This window comes from Bos javanicus, chromosome 17, assembly GCF_032452875.1.
Source record: "Bos javanicus breed banteng chromosome 17, ARS-OSU_banteng_1.0, whole genome shotgun sequence".
In the NCBI taxonomy this organism is placed as follows: domain Eukaryota; kingdom Metazoa; phylum Chordata; class Mammalia; order Artiodactyla; family Bovidae; genus Bos; species Bos javanicus.
In genome coordinates, this window is record NC_083884.1 from 73066482 (window position 1) to 73085266 (window position 18785).

General features: G+C 61.3%; 3 protein-coding genes across 20 annotated transcripts in view; 1 reads left to right on the plus strand and 2 right to left on the minus strand.

Moving 5' to 3' along the window:
* The window catches only part of TXNRD2 (thioredoxin reductase 2), a 27854-nt gene extending 24730 nt beyond the window's left edge, over positions 1–3124 (minus strand). For 2 of the 7 annotated variants that reach the window (XM_061385734.1, XM_061385740.1), the window contains exons 1-2: positions 3027–3124; positions 1268–1333 (exon numbers count right to left, since the gene is read on the minus strand). In XM_061385734.1, the coding sequence (XP_061241718.1) occupies positions 1268–1333; positions 3027–3120 (160 nt within the window). In that variant the 5' untranslated portion in view covers positions 3121–3124. The other 5 variants (XM_061385735.1, XM_061385741.1, XM_061385739.1 and 2 more) reach the window with 5 other exon arrangements.
* COMT (catechol-O-methyltransferase) lies at positions 3124–18146 on the plus strand. Of its 2 annotated transcripts, XM_061385749.1 has the most exons (6): positions 3133–3211; positions 11123–11189; positions 12594–12885; positions 13573–13766; positions 13976–14107; positions 16176–18146. In XM_061385749.1, exons 3-6 carry the CDS (start codon positions 12594–12596, stop codon positions 16374–16376), a joined length of 819 nt encoding a protein of 272 aa, XP_061241733.1. In that variant the 5' UTR covers positions 3133–3211; positions 11123–11189; the 3' UTR covers positions 16377–18146. The 2 variants fall into 2 exon arrangements, with proteins under 2 accessions (XP_061241732.1, XP_061241733.1); XM_061385748.1 differs by lacking the exon at positions 11123–11189 and having other exon boundaries at positions 3124–3211.
* The window catches only part of ARVCF (ARVCF delta catenin family member), a 30690-nt gene continuing 29994 nt past the window's right edge, over positions 18090–18785 (minus strand). For all 11 annotated transcript variants that reach the window (XM_061385706.1, XM_061385707.1, XM_061385701.1 and 8 more), the window contains one exon: positions 18090–18731. Coding sequence is in view for 3 of the 11 variants with exons in the window: in XM_061385707.1 (XP_061241691.1) it covers positions 18705–18731 (27 nt within the window). In the remaining 8 variants the exon portion in view is untranslated. The remainder of the gene's footprint in view (positions 18732–18785) is intronic.

Consider the following 18785-nt stretch of genomic DNA (forward strand, 5'->3'; position numbering starts at 1 on the left):
GGTGTCAGGGGTGGTGTCGGGATGATCCAAGCCCATCACATTTATGGGCACTTTATTCCTATTGCCATGACATCAGCTCCACCTCAGGCATTAGGGCCCAGAGGACAGGGAACCTTGACCCACAGACCCACAGAACTCGATGAACTCCGGCAGGAAGAGGATTCAGCACACACCTGAATTGGCATGCTATCGTTAAACTGCTCAAAAGTAACAGAAAGAGAAAACCCTAAAAGCAAGCAGAGGAGAAAGACGCAACAGAGGAACGAAGATACAAACGGCAGGTTTCTCATCAGAACGGATGCGGGCGCAGACAGGGCAGAGCCCTATGGTCCCCTGTGGGGCGACACGCAGGCGCGGGGCGAAGTCGTCGCCTCCGGGTCGGGGTACTTACGTCTCCGCGTCACAGTCCCCCTTCTGGTGAGCCTCTCCCAGTGGGGAAGAATCCACGCGCACCCTAGAGCCTGCGCCGCACAAGCCAAGAAGCAACCGCACTGAGAAGCCCCCCAGCAAAGGGCAGCCCCGCTCCTGCAACTAGGAAAAGCCCGGACAATGAGCACCAGCACAAACGAGAAACAACAGAAGACAAACTCAGGGTGACGGTCGCACAGCTCTGCGAATGCAAAATCCACCGCATCAGGCAGTTTACACGCGCGATCTACACGGTGTGTGACTTACGTCTCAACAAAGCAGTCTGAAAACCATGAAACACTCAGGGATAAAGCTGACATAAGACGTCAAAGACCTGTTCATCGAACGGCAAAACCCCGCTGAAAGAGCCAAAGAGCACCTGAACGGGAGGCTCACCACACGGCCCCGCTGTTCTGCTTCCAGGCGACTCTCCAGCAGACTCACGACACGCATCCACACAGAGACACACGCACACAAACGTTTCCAACAGCCCCAAACAGGAAACAACCCAGTCCACGGGCGAACGGACCAACCACAGGTGAGATGGACGCAAAGTCCATGCAGCCGCGTGAGAAGGCAAGACTTGGATACACGCAGCAACACGGATGATCTCCACATGATGGGGCCCGTGGGAGAGGCCGGAAAGTAAGGATACTCGCAGCGCGAGTCCATTGAGACAAAATGTCATAAAACGCAAGGTGATCTACAGCAAGAGAAAGTGGGTCACCGGCTGCCTGGGGAGGGGGACCAGGCCCACGGCAGAGAGCACGCGTGCGGGGCGCACCCCCAGCCCCCAGAGCTCCACTGCCTTCCCGGAGGCCCCGCCGCGCCGGCCGGATGCGGGACGCAGGACACGCACCTTCCTTGGCGCAGGCCAGGCCGCCGGATCCGCCGCCGATCACCAGGAGGTCGTAGCATTGCCGGCCTGCAGGGGTGAGGGGGCGTCAGAAGGAAGGACCGGGACCAGCCAGGAGGTGCCACCAGGGAGGCCGCCCACGTTCCGGGGCGGTCCCACAGCCACACCCGGCCCTGTGATGGTCTGGGGTGAGCACGCGTCCCCCAGCATGCACTGACCCCCGCCACCCACATCGAGAAGGCAAGTGAGCCGCCCTGAGCGCGACGTCACCCGACGTCCTAGCAGGAGCGGGCGGGAAAGCTTCTCTCAAGTCCACCTGTCGGGCCGTGCGGCTCAGCCGCTCCGAGGGCCCGCAGACCCTGGTGGGGCAGCGGCTCTGAAACGCTTCTGGGCCCCCTGGAGGCCGCTTGCAGCCCCCACCCCTGCCCCTGGCGGACCGGCCGCCCCGTCTTCTCTCCGCAGAAGGCCGTCTCTGCAGATGCTCCCACGGAAAGCAGCCCAGAGACAGCAGAACTGGGGTCCGAGAGGGGGGGCGGAGGGGGGTGTGTCTTCAGGGGCGGCCAGCTCCGAGCCAGGGACCCCCAGCACCAGGCCTCGCCCGTGGGCAGAAAGAAGATCAGCACAAGCCCGGGGCCTCTCTCCTCTACCCTGCTCAGGGAGGCGGGGATTGGGAGGAGGTGCCTACCGTCCATAGCCAGGGCAGGTCCCTCCTGCCGCCCTGCGGTGTCTGTGGGGTCTCCCTGGCCCGCAGAGCCCCTCCGCCAGCCCCACTCTCCCTGCCCACGTGAACAGATGGCGCGAGGACTGTGGGCTTATCTTCGATGGTCTGCTCTCCCCATGGGGCACACCCAGCAGCCCCCTCGTCTGATAAGCGGGGAGGAGGCGGACCAATGGGCCTCTGTAGGCCCCACTGCGGGAAACCACCTTTAAGACCTGTGGGCTCTGGGCAGCCTGTCTGCAAGGAAGGGCCCCAGTGGACCCCAGAGAGGGCACTGCCCTTGGAGCGCCCGCTGGGCACGCACCCGTGCGCTCCAAGGCTCCCCAGGGCGCCTCACAGCCTGGGCCCTCTGCTCGGCCTGCAAGGCCTGTCGCCCGGTGTCCTGAGCCCTCCCCCGCCAGGCTTTCTGCTCAGCCCTGAACCTGGGGCCTGCACAGGGCCAGCAGAGCCCCCAGGAGCAGCGCCCCCCGCCCCACCTAACAAGCTGTGACCCTCTGGCCAGACCCCGCGACCTCCCCAGCCCCACGCCCTAAGGCCCCAGCTACACACAGCCGGCAGGGGGCGGTGCTCTGCCCAGGGCGCCTTCTCCAGTAAGGGGCCTGCCCCGCCTTCCCCGCGTGGTCCCCCCAGGGCAGGGATGTGCTGGGAGAGGTTGGGGTGTGTGGTGCCCCCAAGGCCACCTCTGGGAGTCCCCAGACCCGCCCCTGCTCAGGACCCTGGAGGCGCCCCCCACCCCTGCTTGTGGCCCTGGGGGACGGGTGGGCCCAGGACCCCTGGCCGTCCAGGGGGTCCGCAGTGTCAGCTCCCTCCCCCAGGGCGCCCCAGCACAGCGCGGAGCGCCCACCAGCAGAGGGGAAGGGCCCCTCCTGAGTCCCGCACGTGCAGGGATGGGGCAGGGCCTTGGGGAGGAGCGGGGAGACCTGGCCGGCGGTCACCGCTCCTGCTGAGCCGGGAGGTGACCCACCCCCACCACGGTCGGCTCCCCGGTTAACGCCGCCGCGGGGATCGCCGCTCCACGCCCGGCCCCGGCCCGCGCCCGCTGACCTGCGGCGCCCCGCGCCCCTCCCGGCGCGCGGCCCCGGAAACGCGCGGCAGCTCCGCGCAGCGCCGCCATCGCCGCCCCGCGCAGCGCCGCCATCGCCGCCCCGCGCAGCGCCGCCATCGCCGCCCCGGGGGCCTCGGGCCGGGCTGCCCGCCGCGCTGCCTGCGCCGGCGACTACGAACCCGAGGTGGGTGCGCGCGGCCGGGCCCGGAGTCGGGCCGCCCGCGGGGTCCGCGCGGGGCTGGAGCCACGGATGCGGGGCGTCTAGGACCCCGGAGAAGGATCCTCCCGGGACGCGGGCTCCAAGTTGGGCGGGGGCTCCAACCTGAGCTGGGGGGCTCCAGCCTGGGGTGGGGCCTCTGACCTGAGCTGGGGCTTGGACCTGGGGTGGGGGCTCTGGACCTGGGGTGGGGGGTTCCGACCTGGATGGGGCTCTGACCTGGTTGGGGGGAATCTGACCTGGGGTGGGGGTCTTTGACCTGGGTAGGGGGGCTCTGGACCTGGATTGGGGCTGCAACTTGCAGTGAGGGTCTCAGGACCTGGGGTGGTCTCCAGAGGAAGGGGTGTTTAACCTGGGCTGGGGATTCCCAGACCTATGATGGGGAGGCTCCCAGAACTGGAGTGGGTCTCGGGACATGAGGTGGCTTCCCCAGACCTTAAGTGGGGCAGGTGCCCCAGACCTGGGCTGGGAGCTTCTGACCTGGGTCGGGGCGCCGACCTGGGCTGGGGGCTCTGACCTGGGTAGGGCTCCAACCTGGATGGGGGCTCCGACCTGGGTGGGGACTCTGACCTGGGCTGGGGCCCTGTGACATGGTGGCAGCAGGGACACCAGGCTGGTGGAGGGAAGGGAGCTGTGCTGCAGGAGAAAGTCCCCTTGGGCACTGGGTGTGGAGGGGGGGCCACCTCAGGGCTCTGGGACCCGGACTCCCAGGTTGGCGGTTTCTGGGAGAGTGCGAACCTGGGTCCAGGCTGCAGAGCAGGGTCTGAGCACCTCGGGTCCCCAGGGAGGGAGCACTCTGGGGCCCAGACGAGGGCTCAGCCGTGTCCCCGTCCCACTGGCAGTCCTGGGGCCTCCTGGGCCTTACGTTTTGTGAAACTGGCAGCCTTCCCAGGAAGAAGCCTGGGCCCCTCGGCCTGCTGCCACCTTTGAGGTTTGACCAGCAGCTTCCTTTAGGCGTGTCAGGCCAGATAGACATGGCGGACACGGGTAGCCGCGCGGTACCGGACTGGCTCAGGGGCCGCCGGGCCTTAGAAAGCGGAAATGCGGGTGGGGTGTCGGGGCCTGAGGGAGTCAGAGAGGAAGCACAGGTCCCTGGGACCCCCACCCAAGCTTGCCCGCTGGACCTGGCCTCCTGCCCTCCTGCAGAGCTGGGTGGTGTTGCTGGACGTGTCGCTTCTTCCGGAAGCTGTGAAGTTGTTGGGTGGACACCGTGGGGGGCTCGGGCATCGTAGAGAAGTGGCCTCGAGCCGTGACACACACTCAGCTCTTTGTTCCAGTCTTTACAAGAGGCCTCGTGGCTGGGTCTGGCAGGAACCAAGTCTCCTCAGTGGGTGATCGGAGGCCACAGTAACCCAGCGTTCTGAGTCCTGAGGGAGGTCAATTGAGAAGATTTTAGACGTCGAGTTCTCAGGTCACTAGATGGTGACGTGAGGCCGCGGTGGCCATCTGCTGGATTTCTCCGGTTGCCATGTGAATGAACGTCTGTGGAGACATCAGGGTTGCGTGGCAAGGCCACTTCCATCGGGAGCAGAGCTCGGGAGATGCGGGCGCCCTGCGGCTCGTGCCGTGACCCACATCTGAAGTTCCCGCCACTGTGTCTCCCTTCAGCGTGCAGGGCTCTGTCAGACCGAGGAGGACATGGGCAGTGATAGGACTGAGTCCCAGGCCGGGAGGGAGGGAGGAAAATGAGGAAAACTGACGTTTGGAGCGTTATCCCGAATATTGAGTAAACCGGAAGGACTGAGGATCCGGCGATGACGAAAGGTGCAAGCGGGCTGTGCAGCCTGACACGCAGGTGGTGATAAAACCTCAAGGGCATCGACTGGGCAGGACTGGACTCTGACGACCCGCAAGGTGTATTGTTTTCTCCACTGAGACAGAATTTCTCTCTGTGGTCGCTTCCATTTTTGATCAGTGGTCAAGTGAAGAGTATTCATGTTTACAAAACAGTTCCGGTCCCATTCTGTTGTTGTCCAGTCACTAAGTCGTGCCCGATTCTCTGCGACCCCGTGGACCACAGTGCGTGGGTCTCCCTGTCCATCACTGACACCTGGAGTTTGCTCAAACTCACGTCCATTGAGTCGGTGATGCCCTCCAACCATCTCGTCCTCTGTCACAACACAGGAGTTGCGACAACTTCTATTTGGGGCAAAATGAGGCCCACAGCCTGGGAGGCAGCATTTCAGGTCGCTCGGGAAGGCGCTCGAAAGAGGAAGGGGAGAGGCCAGTGTACGTGTGACTTTGACGAAGGGGAGTGCTTGCAGTCAAGCCTGCGGGAGGTTGCTGGTCACAAGGAGCAGCTGTTGCCAGGAAGGAATCCAGTGCTTTTCTAGATACGAGAAGGTGCAAGCACTGGGCTCATAAAATCAGCTCCTGAGAGTAACTGACTCTCTGAGACCTGTCCTGCCGGTTTTCCCTGAGCACGGAGGGCCTCATTTCCCTGAACTCCTTCGGGGCATGGGAGGTCAGCATCTGCAGGGGCACGTGACTTAACCCTTGTGGAAGGCAGAGGGCAAGTTTGTAATTGACAAGGATTTGTCTCCCTCTTTTTTTTACCTTTTATTTGTTGGCTGTGCTGGGTCTTCATTGTTGCGTGGGCTTCCTCTAGTTGCAGCGAGCGGGGGCTACTCTCGGGTCTGGTGCATGGGCCTCTTGTTGCAGAGTGCGGGCTCTAGGGCGCACGGGCTTGGTTGCTCTGTGAAACATGGGATCTTCCCGGGTCAGGGGTCACAGCCGTGTCTCCTGCGTTGGCAGGCAGATTCTCCACCCTTGAGCCACCAGGGGAGCCCTGTCTCCCTTTGTTATTTTGCTTGAGGACAAAAATGACTCTCCTCCCTCAACAAAAACGTATTCCACATTCTCTGCGTGCTTTTCGCGTTCGTTTTCCTGGCTCGGGGACAAAGTTGTTTTCCTTTGCTTGGACTAGTGGCAGTTTTATTCTCACGCGTTGATTGAAGTTTGTAACCGTTAGCAGCCTTTATTTTATAGAGAGAATGAGGAAGCAGACAACTGCAAATTATCCGTCCTATCCCAGTATTCTGTAGCAGATGAGCAACTTTTGTGAAGATAGGCTCGCATAATCCATAAGGTTGGAGGAGGAAATGGCAGCCCACTCCAGTGTTCTTGTCTGGAGAGTCCCATGGACAGAGGAGCCTGGCGGGCTACAGTCCACAGGGTCACACGGAGTTGGACACGACGGAGCGACCAACACTTTCACCTTCAAATGTCTTTAGCTTCTTTGTTATATAAACATCAGAAGCCAAAGTATAGAAACTTAAACTCATGCCTTCTTAATCATGAGTGTTTCAGCACTTTATCTTATATAGAAATTATACAGATATTCGGTGACAGGGAAATTTAAATGGAGGTTGTCTTGTTCAGGCTTCAGGAGTAGAGGAGCAGGCCTCTGACCGACCTCTGACCCCTCGACCACAAGCACATCAGTCCTACCAGCAAGTCAGGTGGCACTTAGATAAGAAAGGGACTGGGTCTTGGAATTTCTTAAGCCCCTGTGGACCCAGCCAGCCCCCTGAGGTCTAAGGAATCTTATGACTCACAAAGCGAGTCAAACAGCATTGTGAAACTTAAACCACAACTGCAATTTTTTTGTGCACAAACCGATGATGCTGTCGGTCTGCTGCCTGGGATTATGAGCGGGAGCCCCCAGAGCTGCAATTTGGAGTCTCGCTCGTGTGGTGGACGCACCGCCCAGGACCCTTCCCCTCTGGGACTCCAGACCGCGTGATGTGGGACTCGCCCACACTGTTAAGGGCTGGGTGTAGATGCCGGCTCAGTTTGGTGGTGTGTGCAGTATTACTTCTCTCTTACTTCTTTTCTCCTAATGACTGTATTTGGGGATTTTTAAAAAATTGTCTTATTTATTTACTTTTGGCTGAGCTGGGTCTTGTTGCTATGGCTTCTCCGGTGGCTGCTCTCTAGCTGGGGAGTGCGGGTTGCTCATTGCGGTGGTTCTCCTGTTGCAGGGCGTGTGCTCTAGGACACACGGGCTTCAGTAGCCGCACAGGCAGGGTCAGCTGCTCGGTGGCACGTGGAGTCTTCCCGCACGAGGGATTGACCCTGTGTCCCCTGCATTTGCAGGCGGATTCTTAACCACTGGGCCGTGAGGGAAGTCCCTAGATTTGAGATTAAGTTGGGTAATCTTCTGTTAAAAAGTGAAATTGTTTGTTTGTGTGTAACGAGTGCTTTCTCTTTTTGACGAATGCCTCAAACCTAAAATGAAAACTTTTGGCAGAACAACGGGATGTCTATTGTTTAACTTAACTTGGTAGAACTCTTAAGGTTTCAAGTTACCAAAAAGATTTTGGAAACTGTTTTCAGGCAGACTGAAACACAATCATTATGGAAAGAAAGTTTGTCTGAATAGTGACTGGAGGATTTCCTTGGTGGTTCAGTGCCTAAGACTGCGCTCCCAGTGCAGGGGGCCCGGGTGTGATCCCTGGTCGGGGAGCTGGATCCCCAACGCTGCAGCTAAGACCTGGTGCAGCCAAATGCATAAGTGAATATTAAAAAAGAGAGAATAGTGACCGGCTTTGATTAAAATCAAATTTATAATTTAAATGACTAATCGATAGTCAACCAAGGAGACTTAAGTGTGTTGCAATGTATGTAATGTTGACAACTCTAAAGATACACCTATTTTATGAGATGAACACTTACTAAGCTGGTTTTATTTAGCAAAGATTTACCCAAGTACACGAACGAGAAAAACAGTTGAGTTGGTGCTTCTATCTTTGGGAGTTTTAGGAAGGTTTACTTTACGTAAGTGCCTGTTCCTCTGGAAGCCAGTCAGGATAGAGTCCCTGGAAGGCACTGCAGAACTTGATCTGGTCATACCATCTGGAGGTGGGGAAGCAGCGTATGTATATAAAAAAACACAATCGTACATAAAAATTTATGCCTAGCTATGCATCAGTCATAAAGTTACATAAGACCCACTAGTATATGTAAGAGTTGGACCGTCTCTTTGCTCGTTTGGTATCTTAATCCAAATCGTGTTGTAGCAAGTGGGGCAGGTTGACACCAGTGTGCTGTGACGCCTGAAAGCCCCTCTGGACCCTGCTGTATCATCTCAGGGAGGCGTAGACTAAATGCTTCCAATTCACTGTTCTTTTTCCTTTTCAGCATCAGCTGGTTGCTTCTGGGGGATCCCTGAGCCCCCGGAGAGGCGCCAGGGGGCACAAGATTTCAGGGACTGGGGGAATTGAGGGGCCGGGGAGGAGGGCGTGGTGGGCAGGCGGCCCAGGAGCCCCCGAGGACCACGTGCTCTTTTGCTGACCGGGAGGAAGTGGGCGGAGCCAGTTGGGCGGAGCCAGCCCCGCCCCAGCCTAGGAGCGGCAGAGCTGTGGTCCCTGTGGCCTGCGGGTCCGGAGCCAGAATCACAGCGGACAGGAGACGAGGCCACAGCCCCCGGGCCTCTGTGTCCCACGCCGTGCCCCACGCCACCCAAGAGCACAGGCCCCCGGCCCAGGCACATCCCTAGTTCGGGCAGCCGCCTGGTTCCCCCTTCGTGAGGACTCCCCCTCTTGCCCGCCACGGCCCCCCTTCCCTCGCACCGCGCTCTCAGGCCTGCCTTTCTCGGGGAGGCAGGGAGGCCTGTGTGACTCCTGGCGAGGACCCCCCCCCACCCCAGACACTGCGCCCTAGCAGATTGTGCACCGTGGGACTGAAGAGCATATGGGCCATCTGCAGCCCCCGCCTGGGCTTAAGGGGGCCGGGGCCCTGGCCGGCATCTCCATCAGCTCCTTGGGGGGTTATCAGGAGGAGGGTAGGTGGCGATCCCAGGTGATGGAGGGTCTGCAAGGAGACCACTTAAGAACGGGCTTATAATAAGGAAGCTTTGGGGGTGGGCTGTTGTTGCTGTTGTGAGAGAGCCGCCCCCCCAGGTTTGTGCTCCATCTCTAGGGCTCGGGGAACACACACGGGGCCTGGGGAGGAGGCCCGGGACCGACGGCCTTCCCCTCCTCCCAGAGGGGGTGAGTGTGCGCCTCCTGGTGAGGTGGGGCAGGCCCCCCGGTGCCCAGGCTCAGGGGGCAGGCGCCGGCCCAGCAGGCATGCAGACTGGGAGCCGGGCTGGTTTTTCTGGATCCTGCTTCCCAGTGGGGTTGCCATGTTCCTTTTTCTTGTGGGAACAGAGAGGACCAGAAACAGGGTTGCTTGTTTTCTTGGTTTTCCACCATTTTTGATGAAGTGAAACATGCATGAGTTGAAATTTACCACTCTAAGCACGTGCACATGTACAGCTGGGTGGCATCGAGCGTCCCGTGGCTGTGTAGCCGTTGCCACAGTCTTCAGAACTCCCACGCCACCCCAGGCAGAAGCTCTGCCCCTTTCAGCAGTGACTCCCCGCGGCCCCCAGCCCCTGGCAGCCCCTGTTCTCCATCCTGTGTGAAACTGCCCCTCGTGCGCGTTTCATCCGGGTGTGATCATTCAGAATTGATCCTCACGTGTCCGGCTCATCCCACTAAGCATGACGTCCCCCCGGTCCCTCTGTGAAGTTGCAGGTGTCCGCACGTCCCTCCCAGTGGGACGGGGTCAGGGCTGCAGTCACCTTAGTCATCCCTTAGTGTGACTAAGCGATACCCCAGTGTGCGGAGAGACCACGCCTCCTCTGTCCACGGTCCGTGTCCTCTGGCAGCCGCTGCCCGTCACACTGTCCTGAACGTGGGTGGACAAATACCGGTTCAAGCCGCTGCTCTCGGGCGTCTTGTGTCCACTCCCAGAGGTGGGGTTGCTGGGTCATACGGTCACTCTGTTTACCTTTCTGAGGAACCGCCAGCTGTTTTCCACAGCAGCTGCTCCGTCTTGGGTTCCCACCAGCCGTGCTTGAGTTTCGGATTTCTCCGTGGCCCTGCCAGCACGGGGCGGGTCATCCCAGCGGGTATGAAGTGGTGCCTTGCGGCTTTGATCAGACGTCCAAGTGATGAGCTTCCTGGTCGCTGGTGTGTCTTCTTTGGGGAAATGTCTGTTTGTGTTCTGTCTCGTTTCTAACTGGGTCCTTTCTGAGTTGTAGGAATTCTTACGTATACTTAGGATTTTAAACCCTCATCAGATGGTGGTTTGCAGATATTTTCTCCACCCCCTGGGTTGTCCTTTGCTCTCTTGATGGTGCCCTTTGATGCACAGAGCTTTCATTTTGGTGAAATTCTATTTTTCTTTTGTCGCCTGTGCTTTCGGTGTCGTATCTAAGAATCCATAGCCAAATTCAAAGTCATGAAGAGTTACTCCTATGTTTTCTTCTATGAGTTTTATGGTTTTATTTCTTAAAATTAGGTTCTGGATGCGAGTGGAACACACGGAAGCAGGGGGATACGTGTGGGATGCGCAGAGCAGGGGGTCTGAGGGTGCCGCTCGGCCTCCAGCCCTCACCTCTGGCCAGTGGCTCCCTTATCCTCCTCTCAGGGCAGCAGGGCCCTTCACCCTCCCGGGGCCCGGAGCCATGCAGGGTGGCGGGAACCTCAGGCCACCGCTGGGGGAACTGAGCAACCTCACTGTGGCCCTTCCAAAGGGCAGAGCTGTGGGCGCTCCAGTATTGGGACCCCCAGCACAAGGGGCCCCCTGGCTTGTCTCCCCGAGGAGGGGTCTGCCTGGCCCTGACCTGGAGGGCTTCCTCCCAGCACGTCTGCCTGGTTCCGTCAGTGGCTCTGTTCTTGGTCCTCGGCACCGTGTGAAGCTCCTAGCAGACCTGGGCTGTCAGGTGGCTGAGTCCTCGCCTGATTTTTATACAGTTCAGGCATTGTGGGAATTACCTTATCCTTCACAACTCCAGGTCCAGCAAGGACTTTGGTATTTAAATGGAATATTACTTTTTATTTTTTTATATTTATGAGTAACATTGATTAGTTTTTTTCATCAACCCAGAGAATCCATCAAAGTGGCCCAGCCTCTCTCCACTGCTGCTGAACACAGTCGTGATAAAGTCACACAGGTGTGTGGTTGAGGATCCTAAGCTGGCAGGACGGAGCCCAGTGGGCAGTGCTGGCCACCTCATGCCACGCGCCCCCATTATATTCTGTCACCTGTCCAGGACGTGCAGTCAGCCCCACTCCACCGCACCCCCAGAGTCCCCCCACCTGCCTTCTGCCCCGTGGGGCACCTGCTGGCTTGGCCTGCAGGCAGTGCCACAGGGACCAGGGAGACCGTCCGTGGTGTCCAGGGCTGGGGGGGACATTCCAGGCGATGTCTTGCTGCCTGTCTGCTCTCCCCCGAGGGCAGGGCCGGCCTGCGGCAGGCCCCCATGCCAGGACTCCGGTCCCTCTCAGGCTGTGGTTCCTGATTAACTGTCTACAAGCAGGAGAACTCCACACAAGCTCTGTCTGCTTTGCAGCAGAGCTCGGAGGAGGGGCATGGGGCGTGGCCATCAGGGAGGTGGGTCAGGTGGGGCCCTGACCTGCTGACCACGTGCTGGCTGTGCCTGGTGTAAACAGGCCATGCATGCAAGACCACCGGGAAGTCTGGGTGTGCACGCTCCCCTGTTCCTCCCTGCTCTGCCTGCCGAGACCCTCATTGTGGCCCAGGCCGCTGGAGCCCTGAGCTGTCCAGGGAGGGGCGGTCACCTCTCCAAGACCCTCAGGCTGCCTGCTCTCCAACGTGCCTTTCCCAACAGGTGCTTCTGGAGGAGCCGGTCCTGTGCGGCCCCTCCCTGTGCATGACCCACGAGTGACCACAGCCCTGCTGGAAGCTTCCCACACTTTCCCACTTTAGGGCCTCTGCCCTGTGCCGGCTCAGCCTGGCTGTGTCTCAGGGGCCCCGGGCCCCTCCTCTGACTGGGGACCCCTGCTACCTGCCCAAAGGGTCGCCTGCCAGGGGGAGGGCCGGTCTCCTGCTCATTGTGGTGCAGGTGGGCGGCAGGGTAAGCGTCCTCGCGGGACAGGCTGCCCCTGTGTGGAACAGCCGGCTTGGGGCTGCCTGTGTCCGTCCGCGGAAGCTCACGGGCCACACGAGCTCCCGGGCTGTCCCCAGTGTGTGCCCCAGGGGGCTCTGAGTGCGGTTGGCCGTCCCTGTGGGGAGTGTCCAGCCTCGGGCCAGCCGTGCCCCAGGCTGCCAGAGACCCCGGTCTCTCCACCCAGGGCGGAGTCCCTGGGGATGTGGTTTGCAGGTGGGCGGGGCCCCGGTCGTCTCACCTGGGTCTAGCCACCGGGCACGGGGCTGGCCTCTCGAACCTCCTGGGTGGGTCAGCCAGGCGGGAAGGTTACTAACACCGTGGTGACCACGTGGTCCCACGCGTCTTGCGGGCGGCGGGGCCTAGCAGAGCCCAGAAGCCCCGCCCCGCCCCTCGCCCCAGTGCAGGTGCTGGTGGCCCCGCCCTGAAGCCCCCCCCCTTGCCCCGCAGATGCTGGAGGCCCCGCCCCTGCTGCTGGTCGCTGGTGGCGTAGGCCTGGCCCTGCTCGCGCTGCGGTGGCTGGCCACAATGGACCTGCAGTTCTTCGACTGGGCCTTTATCGGCTGGAACGAGTTCATCATGAACCCCATCCGCAACCTCCTCATGGGCAGCAGCAAGGAGCAGCGCATCCTGCAGCACGTGCTGCAGCACGCGGTGGCCGGGGACCCGCAGAGCGTGGTGGCCGCCATCGACAGCTACAGCTTGGAGAAGGAGTGGGCCATGCACGTGGGCGAGAAGAAAGGTGGGTGGTGGGGAGGCTCGGGCGCGGGTCCCGCGGGAGGACTGCTGTAGGGGAGGCCCCGCCCCCCACTCCCGGAGGTGCTGTCAGGGAGCCTGGCCAGTGCTGGAGGGGACGGGGAACAGCAGAGTCATTGTATGGTCTTTTCGCTGGCAGCCGCCAGGCAGAGCCAGGTGCCCTCCGGGGCGGGCCGTGGGTCCCTGGGTGTCCCGGCTGGCCCCAGGGTGCATGGAGACCCTTGGACTGCGTCCTGCGGGGCGCCTGGCCTCGCCCCGCCCCCGAGGCCGCTTCCCGCCCTTTGGACTCCAGCCGGTATGCGTGGCACCCCCGGAGTCAGGGCAGCGGACATGAACCCTGGGGACAGACGTCAGGGTTCCAGCAGCCTTGAACCTTCCGACTGTGTCCAGCTCAAGGGAGCGGGGCAGGTTCTCGGTGCAGCCCGTGGCCAGAGTGGGGTGGGGCTTCCATGGAGTACCGCTCGGGGCGGGGCCAGGCTGGGGGCAGCCGGGAATGCTGGGAGGGGAGGACAAGCCCAAGCCAAAACACAGAGGCCTGGGGGCGGGAGCTGAGCGCGGTGGGGCCTGCGGCTGGCCTGACCGGAGGGCGCAGCGCGGGGAGGGGTGGGGGAGTGGCAGGTGGGAAGCTCCCTGCTCACCTGATCACCCCCGGCGCCCCCCCCCACCTCCGCAGGCCAGATCGTGGACAGGGTGCTGAGGGAACAGCAGCCGTCCGTACTGCTGGAGCTGGGCGCCTACTGCGGCTACTCGGCGGTGCGAATGGCCCGCCTGCTGCTGCCCGGCGCCCGGCTGCTCACCATCGAGTTCAATCCCGACTATGCCGCCATCACCCAGCGGATGGTGGAGTTTGCAGGCCTGCAGGACAAGGTGCGGCGCTGTCCCTGAGGTGGTGGACGGATGTGGGCACAGGCTCCGAGGGCCAGGAGGGCTGGGGTCATACCCCAGCGGCTCCAAGCCATGCTTACTCACCTGGCTGGCAGCCCCGTCTGCAGGGCGGGAGACTTCCAGAGGTGGGGCAGAGTGGGACCTGTCTCCTGGGACCCCCCGGCTCACTGGGTGGGGGTCTGCTGCTCCAGGTCACCGTTGTTCTTGGAGCGTCCCAGGACATCATCCCCCAGCTGAAGAAGAAATATGACGTGGACACCCTGGACATGGTCTTTCTCGACCACTGGAAGGACCGCTACCTGCCGGACATGCTTCTCCTGGAGGTGAGCCCTGTGTCTGTGGCCAGGTCGGGCCCTGCAGAGGTTGGCTGGGGAGCTATGGGCTGGCCTGTGTGCATTCGGGACACAAAGGGGCGTGGGGGCCTGGGCCGGGGCGCATGGGCCTCGGGGAGCATACGTGGACGGCCTGCATCCGTAGAAAGTAGCAGATACTGCCCTTGGAAGTGGACGTGTTAGTTCTGTTGCGTCCTACTGTTTGTGACCCACGTACGGACTGTCCTCGCCAGGCTCCTCTGTCCATGGGATTCTCCAGGGGGATCTTCCTGACCTAGGGATTGAACCCAGGTTTCCTGAACTGTGGCCAGATTCTTTACCATCTGAGCCACCAGGGAAGCCCTGCTGCCCTTGGCAACTAGGAACCTAACAGCTTTCTCAGAGCCACTTGTTCACGGCTGGTCATCTCAAGAGAAGGGAAGGCGTGTTCTGCAGTTGGCTCTGCCTTGGCCTGGCCGCGCCGCCTTGGTTGGGCGAGGGGCTGGAAGGGCAGGTGGCCTTCGTCCCCATCGCTCAGGCCTATCCACGGGCTTCTTGGTGTCCTTACAGCAGGGCGGCCAGAGACGAAGGATGGTGAGGCCTGGCACCCTCGTGACCTGAAGCCGCACCCAGGGCAGAAGGAGGGGCTTCGGGAACAGGGACCCCACTCTGGTCCTCTGAGTGCTGGCACACGGCTCTGGTCAGACACTCCAGGGCTCCGTCCCCGGGCAGGCGGCCGGCCTTTGCATTGCCTCCTCCGAGGTTAACCCATGGGTTCAGTGCCCCACGTGTTGAGCCCCAGCTCACCTTGAGTGTTTGCTCCTGGGGTTGGGCAGGCCGGGCTGCTGCTCCCAGTGGCCCTTCCTCATCTGTATCACGGGGAAGTTCCTTTTTTAGGAGAAACACTCCATGATTCAGAGGCCCACTTTTTTCAGATTCTGGCTCATGGGTTGTTATCCCAACCTCACTGACCTCACAGCTGTGTTTTCCACTCCGGCCTCAGGGCCCAAGCATGGAAGGGAGGCAGCCGCTACCAGGATGATTTGAGGGCTGCACCCACTCCAGTGGCCCCCGTGTTCCTAAGTCACCAGGGGATCCCCATCCATCTCTGTGGTCTCACTAGCAACTTAAGACACGCCTGGGGCCTCCTGCTTGACTTGGCTTTCCTTTTGGGGGATTTTTATTTTTTTGCCACTTTAATGATCATTAGAGAAAGCTGTGATCTTCTAGCGCAGCAGCTGGGCTGTCCCTTCACCTCTTTCCCAGGGAAACATTTCCTTTCGGTTTTTGATGTAACCTAAGCAGGGCTTCCCTGGTGGCTCAGATGGTAAAGAATCTGCCTGCAATGTGGGAGACCTGGATTCCATCCCTGGGTTGGGAAGTTGCCGTGGAGGAGGGCATGGCAACCCATTCCCGTTTCTTGCCTGGAGAATCCCATGGACAGAGGAGCCCGGTGGGCTACAGTCCATGGGGTCGCAGAGAGTCAGACACAACTGAGCAAGTTTCACACACACCGAGCAGCTCCTCCTCTGGCTTAGAGAGACTGGGGGTGAGGTTGGCGGGGCATGGAAGTGCAGCTGCCCCTCCCTCTGTAGAGCCAGGCCTGACATGCTGGCCGACTGCCCAGGCGCTGGTGGAGACTGGGGTGCCTCAGGGTGGACCTGAGGGGCAGGCTTGTGGGTGTGGAGGTCTGCCTCCCCACCCTGCAGGGTCTCCCTGGTCGGGCTCTACTGAACCTCCAGTGACCAATGCCAGCGGCCCCCGCATGGGTCATCAGGCATCTCGGTGACCTGGAGGAGGCCGTGTTCCTGGCACCCACGGCCCTTGGTCACCCACTGGCCGCAGTATGGTCCCCGCCATCTGCACTCTCACGCCCCCCAGCATGCAGTGAGCCCCTCCTGTGCGCCATGTGCAGTACTAGGGCCTGAGGGCCCCCCCTGCCTGCTCAGCCCTTCCTCGAAGTGGCCACTGCCTGGAGGGGCTGGGGTGGGGCCGCCCCCAACCCCACCCCCCACCCCCCCCCCCACCCCCTCCGGCCAGGCTGCCCTCATGCCCTCCAGCCCTGCATCTGTCCCCACAGGAGTGCGGCCTGCTGCGGGAGGGGACAGTGTTGCTGGCTGACAACGTCATCTACCCTGGGGCGCCCGACTTTCTGGAGTACGTGCGCGGGAACAGCCGCTTCGAATGTTCGCACTTCAGCTCGTACCTGGAGTACTCCAAGGTGGTGGACGGCTTGGAGAAGGTCGTCTACAAGGGCCTGAGCAGCCCTGCTCGGCCCTGAGCCCCACTCGGGGTGCCCCGCCACGCCTGGCCCTGAAGGGTGAGGCGGCCCCAGCCCTGGGCGCATGCGTCCCTGGCGCCGGTCATTCCTCAGGGCAGCAGCCCCGCGGCCGCCCCTTCTCAGCTCCAGGCTGTCAGGCTGGCCTGCCCCGAGCACGACCAGCTCCCCTTCCAGAATTGTGGCAGTCCATCTAGAAGGAAGGTGCCTGCCTGCGAAGACCAGCTAGGCAAGCCGTGGCCGTGAGTGCCGTGTGCACGCGTGCACACACACGCGCGCGTGCACAGTGTCACACACAGCCACACACACACGTGCAGTGTCACACACAGCCACACTCACACATGTGCACAGTGTCACACAGTCACACACACCCGTGCAGTGTCACAGCCTCACACATGTGCAGTGTCACACAGTCACAAACACACGTGCAGTGTCACACACAGCCTCACACACACACATGCAGTGTCACACACATCCACACTCACACGTGTGCACAGTGTCACACAGTCACACACACCCGTGCAGTGTCACAGCCTCACACATGTGCAGTGTCACACAGTCACAAACACACGTGCAGTGTCACACACAGCCTCACACACACACGTGCAGTGTCACAGCCTCACACACACACGTGCAGTGTCACACAGGATGACAGTGTCACAGTTTCATAGTGCAACAGTCACACAGCCACTTACATAGTATCTCACTTTCACAGTCACAGTCTCACACACTCACACACCTCTCCTCCTCCCCTCTCTCCCTCTCCCCCTCCCCCCCTCCAATTAGCAGGTCGGGCGGGCCGCACCCCTCGCAGCCTGCACCTGCGCTCTGCCGTCACCAGGTGGCAGCAGTGCCTCGGTGATCACCCCCGACCCCCCCTGCCCCCAAAACATACCCTCCCGACTCCTTTCGCCTCCTTTCGCCTCCTTTTAAGAATGAAATGCAACTTTTCTACTCAGCCGCTACCAATCTCACAGACGAACACCCTGTTTAGAAGACACTGAGGTAGAAATTAAGGACCTGATTCTTTAGGTGAGAGATGACCCGAGTGCTGCTCCGTCTCCCCCCAACACCCCAGCTTTGCACCAGGCACCCGCCGCTCCCCTCGGCCGCTGCAGACTGGCCGCCCCGCTCAGCCCCACGGGGATGTCTGCGGGCTGGGCTGAGCCCCACTGAGAACCTGGGCAGCCCGCAGGCCACTAAGCAAGCAGTGCTGGGCCAGGTATGGAATGCCAAGTGCCTGGCCTCGGGCCTGGTGTGGCTCTGGGTGCACCGTGTCCCCATCCCGCTCAGCCTGGTCTGGGACAAGACAGCACAGTTGGAGCAGCTGCATTGCTTCTGTGGCGGCCTGGCTGCCTGTAATGACGTGACTGGCCGGTGCCCACTCACATCCACAGGCACCCCTGGCCCCAACGCTGGCCTTCCAGCCACAAGGCCCTCAAGCGGCCGGCTGGACCGTCAGCCGCCTCGGAGGGTCTTCTGGGTCCCTCACCTCGAGATCACCCCTTCTGGCCAAGCCCAGCTGTGCCCAAGACCAGCCACAGACCTCGGGGCCCCGCTAACCACCCAGGATCGAGCCTCTGCCTCTGTGTGTAGAGAGGGGCCGTGTGGGGGGCACATCCCGGGGGCCTAGATGCAGCGGACCCCACGGGGCCACCCTGGCCCACCCAGCAGACGGCAGGGGAGTGGCTTGTGGAGACAGACACGGGAAGTTCCTTTGTTGCTTGTTATAATTTTTAATTTTTCTTACAAAAATTTAGATGTCTACCAACAGTCTTAGTTTGGTTTTGTTATTGATGTTTTATCAGTGTCTCTCTGGTTTCTAAGCCGCAAACAGCAGGCACTCAACAGCGGTCCCCCCACTGCTGCCAAAGGCCAGTCCCAGAGGTGCCACTCGAGGGCCACAGTGCCCAGGGAGGGGCTCCTGGCGCGGCGGGCAGCGGGCAGGGCACGCACAGCTAGCCCCCGCTCTCTGCCTTCAGGGTCTCTGCGGGGGCTGTCCCCCAGCGCCGCCCCTGCTCAGGGCCCAAGGAAGCCCCTGCAGCCTCTGGGCCAGACTCCCTGCCCTTGAGCCCCCTCCTCACCCGTCCGCACTCCGCGGGGTCCCCGCTGGCCCCAGAGCAACGCCGGGCACCCTGGCCTGGGTTTCCCAGGCGCACGCTGCACACAGCACCATGTCAGGACGCTAACTCGCCCGGGAGTTAGGAGTGGGGAGCCAGGGCTGGAGGGGGAGGCGCCGCCCAGCCCGCCGCCAGAGGGCTCCCAGCTCCGCAGCGGGTTCTGCACGGGCATCCAGGCGCCCCTTCCCGCGGTCTCTTCAGGGGTCAGACCCTAAGAGCAAACGGCCAGGCCCAGGCCCTGCGGGCGGAAAAGGGAAGCCTGAGCAGGCCTGCTGACGGCCGCTGAGGGAAG

Bases quoted from the DNA above. Each gene is read 5' to 3' on its own strand.
- COMT (XM_061385748.1), top strand. From the start codon at position 12,594: ATGCTGGAGGCCCCGCCCCTGCTGCTGGTCGCTGGTGGCGTAGGCCTG. The intron at 12,886-13,572 runs GTGGGTGGTGGG...CCACCTCCGCAG, and splicing joins GCACGTGGGCGAGAAGAAAG to GCCAGATCGTGGACAGGGTG. The intron at 14,108-16,175 runs GTGAGCCCTGTG...CTGTCCCCACAG, and splicing joins CGGACATGCTTCTCCTGGAG to GAGTGCGGCCTGCTGCGGGA.